This window comes from Rattus rattus, chromosome X, assembly GCF_011064425.1.
Source record: "Rattus rattus isolate New Zealand chromosome X, Rrattus_CSIRO_v1, whole genome shotgun sequence".
Lineage (NCBI taxonomy): Eukaryota > Metazoa > Chordata > Mammalia > Rodentia > Muridae > Rattus > Rattus rattus.
Genome location: NC_046172.1, coordinates 117,453,828 through 117,470,526, shown reverse-complemented (window position 1 = coordinate 117,470,526; position 16,699 = coordinate 117,453,828). Strand labels below are relative to the sequence as shown.

Genomic DNA, 16,699 nt, shown 5'->3' with positions numbered 1-16,699 from the left:
TGCCTTACTAAGAAAAGCGGGACTTTTCTCTTAGATGTTTCATGTACCTCGAAAAGGGAAGAGGTCCATATTTTTAAAACAGACAGGCATTTACTGAACTATTAAGTGCCAGGGGGCGATTCTGAGGCAGCTGCTGAGAAGACAGGCACAGATCAAGGGGGGTTCAATTATAGTTGGCGAACAATAGGATGGAAGCACCAGATGCTGGACAGCAGCAATTATTTTGTTTTATTTTGTTTTCAGCATCCTTTAATACTCAAAAACTAGACAATTCTAAACAGCTTTTTTTTTTTTTGGTGTGTGGACTACGTTTATCAACAACAACGTTTGTTGCCATAATGTTAACTATGCAAGTAAAATTTTAATCACTAAAAGTAGCAATAAACTATACATGTAGACATCAGTACTATAATCAAGACTTGACTGTAGGGAAAAGCTTCTTAGAAATTATTTCCATTCCAGTCACCTTTGTTTGTAAATACAGTGGTTCCAGCTAGGTTCTAGAACATCTTGGCTCCTCACAAATCTCTGAATCTGTTTAACGTTAACGATGTTAAAAAAATAAAACAGTATTTTTTGTTTCCAAATATATTTATTTTTATGAGGTTCTGTTTTTAGTAGAACTATTGGAGAACTGAATTTATATGCATGCTGTGGATTTTGTTAGGTTCTTTTAAATGCTGCTAAGTAAGTCTTGCTTTGATCTGAAAACTATAGAGCACTTTTCACTAATTTGTTATTATGCTTCCATTTCATTCAGGAGTATGTTTACAATAGAAGAGATAGTGCACTGGGTGATTGTTATTGCATATGGCACACACTTTTAATGCCGGAGGCGCGCGCGCGCACACACACACACACACACACACACACACACACACACACACACACGCTCACATACATCTATCCTTATGTTTGGGAGTTTTCTTGTCCCCACATCTTGTAATCTCTAATCCTAGTTGGGAGGGGATTTCTTCTGATAAAAAGTTTGATGTATCTTTAACCTAAGGCAATATGAACACAGAATTACTTAAAAACAAAATTTGCTTACAGAAGATGTACAGGGTTAAATCGGGGGCATTTCTCATTTCATCGAGGAAGATGTACCCTCTGCATATGCTTTGGTCGTACATGACTTTGTGACTTTCCTACTTCCTAGGGTATTGCTGTGATCCACATTCAAAATTTTGAGCAAAATTAGGACATGTTCACAGTATGTTTTGCCTTTGTCCAAATCTCTCCCTATCTAGAACTCTCACTAAAGAAATGAAATATCTCACAAAAACAATTTAATTGTGGCTACTATTATAGGCACCTATAAAGTTAACCCCAAGAAAGAAAATGAGTTCATTTCCCCCAAACCCGTAAATTTTAATCACAGTTTTCTGCTACAAAAGTGGAGGGAGCTGATGCCCTCGAAAACTAAGATGTTACTTTAAACATATTTCATCACTAACTCATGCAGGCTACTTTTGTGAAACAGGAAAGTACTGTCTTGACTTTTGTAGCCTGATACTTTTTAAACTTGGAGTTCTATCCTCCGGCTGGAACGAGGACCCCTAGCGACTATGTAGCAAACAGGAAGCTCATTCTTCATGGCTGCCCTATCTGACCTTAGTGAGAGAAGGTGGGCCTAGCCCCTCAAAGGAGATGTGCCAGGGTTGTGGGATACCTAGGGGGGCCCACACTCTCAGAGAGGCATGAGGTAAAATAAAATTAGGGTTCTAATTACTTATTGATCATATACGTATGTTAGGGCCAGAGGAAGGTGTCATGTATCTTTTTTTTTTTTATCACTTTCTGTCTTATTCCTTTTGATGTATGGACTCTTGCTGAACCCAGGGTTTCTGGTTTCTTTTTGTCTTTTCTAGCAAGGCTGACAGCCAGCAAGTGCCAGTGCCAGGAATCCTATTATCTCAACCCCCTTCTGTGCTGTAATTACAGGTGTATACAGGACCACATCTGGCTGGTGGGTGCTGGAATCCAAAGTCCATGCCTCATGCTTATGCAGGGAGCACTCTTAACTGCCTAGCTCTCTCTCAGGCCCATAGCCTGGTACATTTTATAAAATTATTTCTCAAGTGTTGGGCCCAGGAGAGTAAATATACAACATTTTTCTAATTAAGAAAAATCAACTATTTTATAGTTTTGTGATTTGAAAGTACAAAAGTCTTGGAATTGAAATGGGTTCTTATATTCTGTCATTATTTTTAGAGTAAAAAGTTACACAAAGCCATTCATACTTTATTTTTTATTTATTTGCTCACCTCCAGATTTTTTTACAACAATTTTGCTCACTTTAAAGCAATGTTAATACAATATTAGCACCCCCACTTTAAGAAAGCCAACTGTAAGGACATTTAAAGCTCAGTGTTGATGTATGCCCCGCCCCTTTTGAGCCACATAATTAGCAGAAGTTCACAACGGCACAAGCCATTTAAAGCTCAAAAATACCAAAAGCACTCTAAAAGAAAAGATCAAGTTTTTAAAAATACGAATGTAACTATAGTGCCAAAGGTAAGCTTCTATTTACTTCAAGAATACATTTTCTGAAAGCACAAACAGAAGTCTGACAAATCTATTGACTACAAGGATTTTGTTTTCCCAATTACAGTTAATAACAAGCTCATTTGTGTTAGCAAGCTGGAGATGAGGATAGAGAGTCAGAGCCTCCTGTCTGACTTCTAGAAACAGAGGTGAGCTCTAGGACTTAGGCACCCATCGAGTTGAGGAAAATCAAGCAGGTAGATGATCTGATGGTGCTCGCACAGCCAGGTGCTGAAGCTGTCACATGGCAGTTCCTCAGGGTTTTAGAAAGAGGGCACTGCTCACCCAAGTGAAATGAGTTTCCTTAGAGCAAAGAATTTCTGACAGTGACAGCTTAGAAACTTGGACAAAAAAATCTTCCTCTGGGGCCCCTGGTCGTCCTGTGAATAAGATAAATTCCTCACAACACTTGTGAGACATGGCTTTGCCTAGTTATTAATCAAATGGCAGTAGAATTACATAAATTCAGGACATGTTGACCCAGTAAGGGAAGCACCCTGCCCCAGACTCAGCGCTAAATACCCTCCAACTCTTAAAACATTTTTGTTTCAATTGCAAGATTTCTTATAATGGAATGGCAATTGAAGGAAAAGGGCAATCACTCTGTGAAAGCATAGATAGATAGATAGATATTTTACAAACACTGCAAGAGATGTTTTCTCTCTTTTTGATCTCCTCATTTGCAGAGTAGAATCCCTAAATTTACAGCACAAATAAACACAAACACTATTTTATGACAACCACATAAGTGCATGAGAGATGAGGAGCATCAGAGAGATGGGATCCAATTCAATTTTTAACCTTTATCTTGTTTCTTTGCCATCCCTTCTATACAGCCTTCTTCACAGTTGTCTGGTATTTCCAAACCTGTCTTTCTCTACTTGGTGGGCTTCATTGTATTTAGAAAACCCAAATGGCATTACTGTTTGCACCTTGAAGAAAATGATGGTTTGTCTATTACTTACTAGGATAATTCTTTCTAAAAATTTCAACACAATTCATGAACAACAAAAAGCCAAGACATCGTATTATGCACAGCTTAAAGCTGGATACACACGGTGAGACTTAAAATCATTTTAAATGGAACATCTAAACTTTGTCCTCTCCTTTCTTGGCAGTACTGCCACTAAACAGGGTCACGCTAATTTCAGAGACGTGTGCACTCCCAGTAGCTGGAACCCGCCCCATCACAGTGAGGTTGTTAAGGGGGGTGTCACCAAGAGGAAGCTCAGGCTGCTCTGCCTTGAAGCAGCAGAGCTGAGCCTTAAAATGCTTCTGGAAGGTCTTGCTCAGCCAATACAGAGCAAAGGGGTTCACGCAGGAATTGCTGAAAGCCAGCACCCGAGAGAAAATGGTGACAACGAAAGGGACATCAGAAGGCTCTGCGTAGCTTTCATAAGTGAATGAGTGATAGAGATACAGGAGGTGATTCGGCAACCAGCAGAGTGCGAACAGAGCCACCAGCACCAGTACCGTTTTGGCAATTCTCTTCCGGGATTCAATCTACATGGGGAGAAAAATAAACACACACACACAACGAAACAAAATCATTTAAGCTGGCAGAAATGTTTTAACAAATACCGTACTCTAGATTGACATAGGAATTTACAGTTAAAAAGCTGGCCTCTCTTTGAACACATGCTTATAAGCTAACTGGCTGGGACACATGGGAAGTCTGCCTGTGGATACAGAATGTGACAAGCTAATTGGCATGGTAACCTATGATCTTGGTCTCATTAACTCTCGTTCTGAGGCCTCCCACCGTCCTTGGAAGTTGAGATACTCTAGTTAAGTCAAGAAGTGCTGTGGAATCCCCAGTGATTTAATCTCACTAAAAGGAATGATACTATAGAGAACAGCTTTCACTGCATCCGCACAAGCTGACAGGAGAGCAGTCTTCAGCAGTTTAGGGACGTTGTCAGGTCGGTACTAAAGTTGTTTTTAGTCTATAGGGATTTGAATCGTCTCAGAAGAGGAATAAAAACAAAACGTGCCATCCAGCATATATGAGAGTCCTCCTATTCACATGTTAGTACAAGAGATGCACCTCAGAGAACCATGGGCAGAACAAAGGTAGCTGGATCACATGGACACTAGGTATACAGCTTATGAAGCTCATGAACACAGCTTTGCAACTGACTGCTAAACTACACAGAAAAGAATAGTTCTCTCTCCCCCTCTTCTCGCTCTCCCTCTTGCTGCTTGGTAAAACATCTCTCTTCTCCAGAATGGAAGCCTCTCCAATCTCCAATGAAAACAGGACAATGTTTTGGTACTGTCCTTTCATTCTGAACAGAGTTATGAAAGGAGAGCACACCTCACTCTACCAACGTCTTAATCAAGTGTGTGTGAGTCACTGTGTTCTCTTGTTATGGGTACTTCACTCCACTGTCCTCAGACCTCAGGCTGCTTATCTATGTAGAAGTACTTGGCATTGAGTAATTGTGGTGAGTCTTGCCAGTTTTACTGTTCTGTGCGTTTCTACTACTCTGCGATACTTGCTAAAGCAAACAATTCTTTGCTCTATAATTTTACATTATGCAGATCCACATCTATAGGATAAATAGCTCTGACTGCTCGCACACTGCCACTGTCTACAATACTAATAGTCTCACCAGTGATCGAATTTAGAGTACCATCAGGAACTAGGCTGGGAGTTTTATCTATCTATGCCATTCAGTCCTCTTCTTCATTTTACAGATAAAGAAATTGGGGCTCAGAGAGGTCAAATAACTTGCTAAGCATTGCTCATGTGTGTGATAAATTTCAGACTGAAGTAAGAGGCCATCCTCATAACAACAGCAGTAGACTGCTATTTGATGTCTACACAGATAAATGCCATGCACCTCACTAAAGAGCGGTTGGAGGGGGCTCACTCGTAAATTCAGGCTGTATTTGCAGGAGTACCAATTTATACATACCTGCTTTCGGGCATGGCTTTGTTCCTCAGTCGGTATGTTCAAGGTGCTTTTGTAAAGAGTCCTGGCAATCAAAGAATAATAGACAGAGATAATCGAGAGCGGGATAATGTAGAACACCAAGAAACACAACAGAGAATGTATTTCCTGCAAAAGCCTCTCAGAGATAGGGTAGGAGTTACAGGATTCAAATGTTACGTTTCTGTTAGGATCTTGGAAAGTGTATACATTTGAGAATATAGCCTCTGGCAGAGCAAATATCATAGCCATGATCCAGATGCCACCAGCTTTGGCACAGGTCTTCAGAATGGCATTGGAGGGCTGTCGTTCAAGTGGCTTCACGACTGCTTTGTATCTAGAAACACAGAATCACAGGCAGAGTTGAAATCAGTGACACATAGGACTTTAGCAATCATTCAGTTCTTCCTCGTCTCCAGTCATATAGAACCAACAAGAACTGGATATGGATCTAAAGGTAAAGAATATGCCTAGTGATTTTACTTATGCTAATCAGCTTGTCCCTTATTCACTCCCATGAGGCATTCCAGAACTGCAATTTTGTAATTTTATGGAAGACTTTTTATTTAGGACATTTTAAGCATGTTTTTCTGTGTGAGAATAATTCACCACCTATGTGTTGTCATAAGTATTCTAAGAAATTTCTGTGTGTATGTGATTCATGTTAATCAAATTAATTCCCCCAGAAGAGTATAAGTAGTCTTTAGTCTTTCTAGAAAAGATTTCAGGCAGTAAGAAGCAGAGAGCTCATGTTTTCCCCATTCATAAGGGCTACTTCATCCCCTAAGTTAATGGATCAGTGGAGATTAGGATAAAAACAGAAGTTAAGCCCATGGAATGATGCCTCCTCATTTTGACAGAGACAACATAAAACCTGTAGTCTTTATGGGAGTCTGCCCTCAAGAAGAATATAGACCAGCAAGAACAACAACAGCAACAGCATAATAATAATAATAATAATAATAATACATTGTAATAACAATATTTACAGAGAGCAAGCTTTTGCATCTGTCAGATTTCAGCACATAAAGATATTTTTGTCAGTACTGCCAGGCATCAATTACCTATGGGCTTCCTTCAAAAAATTTAATATTTGGAGCCTCATTTTTTCATGCTTTTGTGGCTATTCAGCAATAAATATCCTATATAGTATAATACAGTATTCAAACCAAAAACACTCTAACGCAGAGCCCCAACTCCCTGACAGTGAGACTGTTTCACAGGCTAAAGCCACAGGACTTTAAAAAAGTCCATCAGAATTAACTTATTTCTCTGGGAATGATAATGTCACCCCATGCTTTTCAAGAAAACAAATGGAATTAAATGATGACATGACACTGAATTGCCAGGGAGCTGGAAGCCTTACTGTTTACCTCCCGTTAGATAATCTGGAGACTTTCAAATAAATTAGATGCATTTTCTCTCTTTACCATCCTTCTGGTACATGGTAATGCATACACGGTCCATTTCCCACCTATATCAATGTTTTCATGTTGACTCTGTTATACCACTAGGCTGCACTAATGTATAAAGCATGAGTATTTTTCTTTGCACCTGCAACAATTTGCCTGACTTAATAAGCCGGAGGAAAATAAAAACACCGTTTGCTATTCTTTCAGGCAAACAATTACATTTCAAAGACAGGAAACCTCAGCCCAAAGCACATATTTTTCAAGCACTCTTCAGATGCTAACAGAGGCATTTTAACATTTTTACTCTAACTTTTATTTAAATGCTGCTGCTTTTTCAATCGTACATTTAGGTTACAGAGTGTGAGAAAAAGCCAACCGGTAGCCAGTAAATGCTAAGCACACGTTTTTCTTTCTTTTCCCCCCACCTCTTCCCTAATTTCATATCCCGGCAAATAGAACAGAGAAAAGAAACTCACCTGTCAGCGCTGAGAATTGTTAGCGTGAACACTGATACACCGACAGAAGTGAGCCGGATGAAGGAAAGCACTTTACAACCGACCTTTCCAAACAGCCATCCCTCTGCCAGGTAGTGGGTTGCATCCACTGGGACACAAGTCCAGCAGGAGTAACAGATCTCCAAAAGCCAGGCTGGTGATGAAAATATTTGGAACTGTTTGCATGGATTTAGTCTTGAAAAGACTTTGATGAGGATAGCATTTCCGAGGATGCCCACTGAAATGATCACAGCATAAGTGATATAGATGGCACACAGTGCTTCTATTCCTGGAGAGTTGTCTCCGGTCCATCCTTTAGGTGTAGTATCGTTGGAGACGGCAGAGCTTGATGTTTCTGTGTCATTTGTAATGGAAATTAAAGTCTGATTAGGTGACTGAGGCTGCCTTTGAGACATGTCTCCTGCACACTCTGCCTTCACTACCTCTTCTCTGCTCAGTTCAGATGTAGTTGACTGTCACGTCTAGTGCCTACGTCTAGCAATGAGGTGGTGTCAGGAGAACAGAACAGAACGGAATGGGAAGAAAACCCAAGACATCCGGCTACTCCTTCCCTTTAGTTGTTCTGTGTCTCCCAGCATGCTTGGCTAAGCGCTTACAGATCTGGCACCAGGAAGTGGGAGGTGGAGGATGGACGAGTCTCATTGGCATTCTCATGACATGAGAGGAGGAAGAGGGCTGAAGAAATGCCCTGTATTTGCTTTTCCCTTTGGGGGGGTGGCTAGTCCTTTGAATAATTAGGCTTATTAAGCCATCTAATTATTTATTAGAATCTCTTATATCTTCATTTCTACCCAGCATGGTCTAGATAGACCTTAGTGAATTAAAAAAAAAAAAAAAAAAAAAAGCCTTACCATCTCCCATCACATGGTGCTCAAATGCACTGGTTTTGAAATGACAAACACGGATAGATGGCCCCCAAAGCACAAACTTGAGCCCACTCCTCAAAATTTAATATCAGAAAGACACTGAAACAACAAATCAATCACACATTGACAGAGCTCATGTCACCTCCCAAAAGCAATAATCCAGTGACCTGGACTTACTATCTAACTCTGACACATGGTAATTCCCAACCTTCATGTCCCTGGAGCAACCTGCAAGCGATGAAAACTCCAAGCAGATCACCAGTCATTTTGTCTCCTAGTGTCTCAATAAAATCAGGTTTTCCATTTGACTGTCTGTTTAAATAGAAATCTTTTCCAAAAAGCTTTTAAAGGAGTTCTTTTTTCTAAAAAAATATTCAAATGTACCTGCCTTATTCTACAACCAAAATAACACAGAATAATGCCTCTGGAGGTCTTGACCAAAATAGTTAGTTTTGTAAGAATGAAAATTATTCTTTCTTCAGTGGAAAAAAAAAATAATGTAAATTACCCCTGAGTTAAGGAGTATGTAGATGATGTTTTTATCAACTAAAAGGATTTAAAAAAAATTAAGGCCATCACTTTGGCACCAGAAAGAAAGGCCAATTTATACAGAAAATGTACATAGAGGCACATACCTCATTATGCGTGTGTGTGTGTGTGTGTGTGTGTGTGTGTGTGTGTGTGTGTGTGTGTGCATGTGTCTTGTATAGGGAGGTGTAAAATAGAATATTTGTTACAGGAAAGTGGAAAGAGACTACTAGGACTCTAGTCCAAGGTACTAAAAGGTGACAAGGTGGAACAGGGGTGGAGAAGAGTGCTTGCTTTGATACTTCTGTGTTAAGAAGAAGTGTAACAGCCAGAATACAGCAAATACAGAGGCGAATGCCAGCAGCAAACCACTGAACTGAGAATAGGACCCCCGTTGAAGGAATCAGAGAAAGGACTGGAAGAGCTTGAAAGGGCTCGAGACCCCATATGAACAACAATGCCAACCAACCAGAGCTTCCAGGGACTAAGCCACTACCCAAAGGCTATACATGGACTGACCCTGGGCTCCAACCTCATAGGTAGCAATGAATAGCCTAGTAAGAGCACCAGTGGAAGGGGAAGCCCTGGGTCCTGCCAAGACTGAACCCCCAATGAATGTGATTTTTGGGGGGAGGGTGGTAATGGGGGGAGGATGGGGAGGGGAAGCCCATATAGAAGAGGAGGGGGAGGGGTTAGGGGGATGTTGACTGGGAAACCGGGAAGGGGAATAACAATCGAAATGTAAATAAGAAATACCCAAGTTAATAAAGATGAAGAAAAAAAAGAAGTGTAGGTTTTTTTCGTTATTACTTAATGGGATTTGATCCATTATAAGAACAACAGTTCAACTTGTGAATGTACTTTACAATAGTGAATCCTGTTATGACCAGCCTCTTTGTTCGCATTTGTAATTGCATGCCCCCTCCCTCAAATCTTATCCGTACAATTTACTACTTCAAGAAGACACAAATATTCAGAAAGGCCTTTATAGAGGCTAAATGAAATAAACACAAATTGTAGTGGTAGATTCTAAGAGTTGGAGTTTTCAATTGAATCATCTATGTGGAATGTTTGGTTAAAAGCAAATTCTTGGCATGACTAAATCTAATGCCTCCCTAAAAGTGGACGTTTATGGAGACTATTCCCAGATGTAGCCACCTGTCCCCCAATACTCAACCGTTCACATATGCCTAATCTCACAGGCTGTGATTAGTGTAAACTACAATTAAAACTGATTAAGGAAATTTTGCATTGCGTACATTTTTATTAGGCTTTCTGAACACTGTGGTTCAAATTACAAGGCAAGTGAGTTTATCTTCATGTGATTTTATCTCTTTTGTCAGTGATCTTTCTTTTTCAGGAATTTTCCTCCATACCCCCAATCACATGTCCCAGTCCTATACAACTTACTTACAGCCTTTTACTTATTATTCCCAGTTTAAGGTGCTTCAATTAATGAAGACCAGATGCTTACCATATGGCTCCACAATTCCAGTCTTAGGTATCTACCAAAAATAAATGAAAAGCATATGTCCACACAGAGACCAATATGCACATGAATGTGAGAGTTTTTTCATAAAAACACATTATAAATATCTAAATTCTCTTCTGTGAGAAAATAAAAAAGCAGAATTAATTTTTAATAGTGGAATACTACGCAGCAACAAAAACAACAAACTTTGCCTACTTGTCACAAAATGGATGAATGTTAACCATATGAGCAATGAAGTCCACCAGACATATGCTATGATTCCTTAGTATAAAATTCAGAAAAAGTTGAAACACAGATGTGACATATATGGAACATATCTAGCCTTGGTCGCAAGATTGAAATGGGGATGAGTACTGAGGAGCACAGGAAGCAGTGAGGCATGCTGGGGTGTTCTAAAGCTATGTGCTATATGGTATAATAATGGTTGCCTGTCTGTTGAGGTTGATTAAAATGCAGACTGGACACTCTCAGCTGGCTTAATTCATGATATAAAAATAAGATACCAATGAAGTTTGAAAATGTGGAGGGAACACGGGACTGGGGACAGATGCCCTAAGAAGATATGGATGAGGAAGACATTTTCAGCAGTCTCCAGAGGATTCCATGAAGACTAAGCTCATGCTTATAATAGATGCAAGGATGAGAAAGACTTAGCACCTAGCTTTAAAACTTAATGCAAAAATTAAGGAAAGTACACAAGCATCCCTACAATGTGAATCTTTCTGGCAGGAGCACATGCTTGCTCACACTGGATATTCAGTTTCTTACCAAGTCTTCTATCTCAAGCATTTTTGAATACCTATACCAATTGTGAGAAGGTCCCAGCTAGAGTTATTGGCAATGTCTGAAGCCTTCTGGATCTTTCAACGCATCTTTATTGTGCTCATAAATGGACATTTTGTCCAGTATTGTTGTTGCCTGGAGTCCCACCACTTCCACATAATCTCCATGTTACTCTTCCAATCTTAGTATTCTTTCTTACAGGTTTTCCAGGTCACTGGTATTCTAGGCCTTGTTCTTTTCCCTCCAACCTATGAATGCATGTAATCCTCTCTTACCCATTTTTCCCAGAAAAAGGATTCTAATGATGCTCTTATTTAAACAGAGCTAAGAATCTCTAGAGTTACTTTCCTATCCATCCATCTCCTTTGTTCACTGCAGTCCACTGGGTGGTGGATAGCATATTCTCACCTCCTGCAATGCATTTCACAACTGCCAGAATGAGGGAGATCTCACTACTGCTTTCTCTTGACTGACTTTACTATTCCTGAGTGTATTTGGGGAAGTTGGAGGTCTGGAAAAATCCAGGCACCAACCTGAGCCATGGACCATGAGTAGAGGTTTCAAAGTCTGTGTTCCTAAGCACTCCCCTATCAGAGAGAGAGAGAGAGAGTTTCAACTAAACCACGAGCTTTGACTAGTTCTAACATAGCATACTTTCTCAACCCATGTTAATCAAGGTGGTTTCTCAAGATGTCATTTGTACTTTGTTTGACTAATGTCAAAGATGTCCTAAGTGAAATCCCCAGACCCTCATGAATTCTGACTCTTTAGAGATTTAGATAAACTTCATGCCTTTGTAGAACCTTCACTTGGTGTTTAGGATGACAATGCATTCTCAACCAGAACATTCTTGAGCTACCTGGACTCTGTCTCTTCCTGTATGAGAAGGAAAAAAAACCCTTTATATCACGTATCTAGAGAAAGAGATTGTCTTAGTTTGGATATTATTGCTGTGAAGAGACACCATGACCACAGCAACTCATAAAAAAATTCAATTTGAGTTGGCTTATCGTTTCAGAGGTTCAGTCCATTATCAACATGGTGGAAAGCATGGCATCTTGTAGGCAGACATGGTGCTGAAGGACGAGCTGAGAGTTCTACACCTTAATCCTCCGGGAGAAGAAGGAGACCGTGTGCCACACTAGGCCTCACTTGAGCATATGAGACCTCAAAGCCTGCTTCCACAGTGACACACTTCCTCCAACAAGGTCATACCTACTCCAATAAGGCCACACCTCCCAATAGTGCTACTCTCCATGGACCAATCGTTCAAACACCTGAGATTATGAGAGCCATTTCTATCCAAACCACCACAAAGATGAAGCAGACTTCACAAATTATCAAGAGAGTGACTTTGCTCCAAATTTAGAAATGGGTAGAAAAAGGCAAGTGTGGAGTCCTAAACCCAGTGTTGAGAAAGATCCCAAAAGTAAGAAAAACAACTTGAAACTAAGACCAGAGAGTGGCCAAGAACTTATTCAACACTCTTTTGCCTTAAACCCAGCACTAATCAAATGGACTGAGGGAGGGCCTGAATGCATAGGTAGAAGACCTATGACCTCCAAAATGGGGAGAGGAGGATGTCATAATCTGATAGATGACAGGATCTATATTGTGCCTTTCCAGGGCCATGCAAACTCTTGGCAGTGCAATGCAAGAGAATTACTTTCCCAGACCACACTCACACACTCAAAAGAGCTCTCTCTTAGAGTTTAGACTTCTTGGCTGTGGGACTATGTCCATAATATCTTCATTATTACCCGTTACTTTGGTGTCTAAGAAACAGTCCTAGTACAGACTCAGAGCATATTAAAAAATATCAAACACAATGAGATGCAAAGTAAATATCACTTAGAGGAAAATAAACATGCAGCAGATGAGCTGCGACTAATAAAGAGAGTTTGAAGGTTTGAAGATGCACAGAAATCCTAGCAAGAAGCAGACTCTGGACTCCTGACAAGCACAATAAATGTCCGCAGCACTATGAATCTATAATTATGCTTCCATTCATATTTCTTTCTTTTGTTACTTCTGAGATGCCTTGGCTTCACATAATCCATTTTCCTTCTGGCTGAGTAAATAGTTCTGTGTACCATCTAGCTCAAATGAGAACAAGAGGGACCGTCTCTGTCTGTCCTCAGCAGGTACCATGTTGCCTTGGAAGCAGTTGTAAGGAGTGAAGACTAAACTGGGTGTTTGCTGCACATCCTGCCTTTTTTAGGCAGGACTGTCCTCATGCAGGAGTAACTTCCCAGTACAGCACTGTAGAAACACGAAGATCTGTCTCTCCATCCTACTTGGGTTCAAGGATGCCGGATCTCTCTCCTAGAAACTGGCCAGTATGCTGGTACCATTTATACAAGTGGTGAAAAGCTGAGAGGACTGTACGGTGACCAATAGTGCAGAGCCTCCTGGCAGTGAGGGCTCTTTGGACATCTTACTTTTGGTCAGATAGGGGCCTGTGTGGACAGAAGGTTGTGGAATGGACTTCCCTGCAGTAAGTTGAGATTTCTTAACAGAAGGGTTGATAAAAAGCTGCCAAGATCCTTCAAATCCCGGTCCACTTTTCTTTGTCTCTTAGGGTATATGACACTATTTAAAAGGACAATGATTCATTTTCAAGATCTCTTGTACACAACACATGTTTTAGTGCTTATTGCTATGCTAAATTATAGATATAACCTCAAAAAGTGGACCCCTGGAAGAGCTTTAAAATGCTATACCACCAACAACAACAACAACAAAAACAAACCCCAATTACCAAAGTGGGTAAGCTGGTGAAGCCAGAAAATCAATTTAGTGTCACTACTCTAGAATTCTCTTGAATCCAATCTCCACTTGTTACAGTCCTGGGTACTTGAAGCTGCCTGGTTTGATCTGTTCTTTAGTTCCCTTTACACATGAAAGTAGCTATATTTGACTGTTACAAGGCTAGGATATTGAATTTAGGTGACTACTACTCTTTGCTATTTCTCTGGGTTTCAAGATAATGAATCTGGGACAGATACTTGAACCTTTGGCAGTGACTTAATGGCACTCAGTGATGACGACTTGAGAAGGTTATATAAGCATGACTTTAAAAAGTGTGAAAGCAGAAACTGGAAAACAAGGGCTCAAGCTTCCCCGAAAGCAATCCATTGTCTTTACACAAGGATTGATACAATCTTTCCAAAATCCTGTATTGTGTTTTCTTCTTTCAGCTCCAAGCCTAGATTCTGACTACCAGACTCTTCTCTCTCTCTCTGTCTCTCTCTCTGTCTCTCTCTCTCTGTCTCTCTCTCTGTCTCTCTCTCTGTCTCTCTCTCTCTCTCTCTCTCTCTGTCTCTCTTTCTCTGTCTCTCTCTCTCTGTCTGTCTCTCTCTCTGTCTTTCTGTCTGTCTCTCTCTCTCTCTCTCTCTCTCTCTCTCTCTCTCTCTCTCTCTCTCTCTCTCTCTGCAGAGCTCAGGGCAGGCAACACTGTTAGCCTTCCCATGTTCCAACAGCCTCTTCTCTCTTTCAGAGAAGCATTTGCTCATGGATTATCAGGGGGATAGATCCAAAAATCATTCTTCTTGTTGGTTGAGGAAGAAAGCCACATGAAGTGAGACTTACTGGGATTTAGAGTCATCTCAAGAAAGCAGGAAATGGTGGGAAGTGCAACATTCTCTGTGAGGTCTAGAGAAGCCCCACAGGACTCTCTTCCTCTGTGCCTAGGCCTCTGCAGTGCTCTTTCCTAGGGGTTAGGAGCCAGCTGCTGCCCCTTGCCTCCACAAATGTGAGAGACTAGAAGTGCTTTTAGGAGCTTAGGTCCAGACCTCCCTGCCTCAATGGTTCTTTGGAGAAATCCAGGAGAGGGAACGGGTAGAATTACCCAGGCAGGAAACAGCATTGCCAGGGGTACAGTGGTAACAGCCAAGACACCATAGCTTCCTGTCCCTGCTTAACTCCCTCTTTTTTACTGATGCTAGCCTAACTGGAGACTTCTTAGTGCACAAAGCAGGCAGGAAGTTCCTTTATTCCACTCTCCAACTACGGCAGAAATAATAGAGAATGCCTTCTGACCCTGAACACAAGGTGTCAGAGATCCGTTTTCTGGGCTCGATCAGCTGTGTTTCTGCCTTCACAGAGGCAGGTGTCTGGAATTACTCACAGCTTTTCTGTCATCCTTGAGCTTTATCTATGTAGAAGGGCTAAGTGTGGGTGGTAATTTGTGATAGAAAATGTGCATCAATAGTGATCCTTGCCTCGTGTGATGGGCTGAAAGACAGCTCAGAGGCTGATTTGCCAAAGAGGCTGGCCCTGTTAGGGACGTTTCTGAAAGTATTCTGTGGACTGGGAAGAACAGTAATGGAAAAGTTGTTGCCTTGTCCCCAATAGCACCTCCTTCTCGGGTGTTTTTGACTATGCCCACTGTGACTGTCATTTCTATGCCTTTACCTCACACAATCAGGAACCTCAAAAGCCCTTTTCCCCTGATTATCTTTGCCTTGTGGAGAAGTGTGCTGCTTAAGAAGGGAAATGGGTTTGTTAGTATATGGCTTCTACGGCTTTCTTGTTTTTTTTTTTTTTTTTTTTTTTTTTTTTTTTTTCGAGCTGGGGACCAAACCCAGGGCCTTGCCACTGAGCTAAATCCCCAACTTCTAGGGCTTTCAAAGAGGTTCAAAGAAGGAATCAATGAGGGGAAACTCAATATTTACACTGGGATAATGGGCTCTGGTGGGCTGAAGTATAGACACAAAAACAAAACACTCAAAACAAGTCTTTCCCCTGGTACGTCCAATTAGACCATGCACCTGATTCAAGTCACATGAAGGGCACCAGGTGCCCCACTCCTTTTCTCCTCACCAGCACCTCTGTCCTGTCTCATAAGAAAGTATCTACAGTAAAACCTAGTCAAATATGAGGGAGCCAGTGCTCAGAAGGACCGGCTCTGCTCCTGAGCCCTAAAGAGCCCCATGACTTTCTATTCTGTAATTGCTACTATTCACTACCGCTCCTCTAACGGAAGTGTGGCCCGCAATCCATGTCAATCAAGCCTTCCACTCCCTAACTCCATCCCTCTACCTTTCTTCCACACAAAGGTACCAGGGAGCAAAATTCCATGGGAGCAGACTTTGAAGACTAGACTTTAGGTTTCCTCTCAGCCCAGGTTTGCTTCAGAGTTCCTGTGTTTGGGAAACAGTCCTGCAGATGACTAAATATGGTCATCTTTTGTCAGGTTGTAGTCTCTCCCCCACCCACTCCTGCTTATCCTGGATGGGAGCTGATAACACTTGAAAACTTTCACTACAAATACCTCTGCTCTGTGTTACTTTAAACCTGCATCAAGGCCAGATCAAGCCCCAACCCCAGTCTCTCTGCTTCTTAGACCTCTGCTTTTTCTTCCTACCCTTACCAGTATCTCCTGCGGGTTGACAAGATTTCCTAGCTAGATGAACAGCCTCATGGGCACGTGACCTGTATGTTCACACAGAGCCCGGTGTTTAGAAGACCTATGTACCTGTTTTCATTGTCTTAAAATTCTTAAGCATTATTGAGCACTAGATCTCATTTTTTCTTACCCAACAAATTCTGGAACTATATTGTTGATGTAGCCTAAAGTCAAAGAGGGAACTGCACTCCTCACCATCACCACCCCCAG

At 41.1% G+C, this 16,699-nt stretch overlaps 1 protein-coding gene across 1 annotated transcript; it reads right to left on the bottom strand.

The window, feature by feature from the left end:
- Nucleotides 1–3,636: 3,636 nt before the first annotated feature.
- Brs3 (bombesin receptor subtype 3) lies at nt 3,637–7,805 on the bottom strand. The gene is given in 5 exon segments (XM_032890107.1): nt 3,637–4,050; nt 5,469–5,820; nt 7,372–7,511; nt 7,513–7,592; nt 7,595–7,805. Coding segments are annotated over 5 exon segments (1,197 nt in total).
- Nucleotides 7,806–16,699: the final 8,894 nt, after the last annotated feature.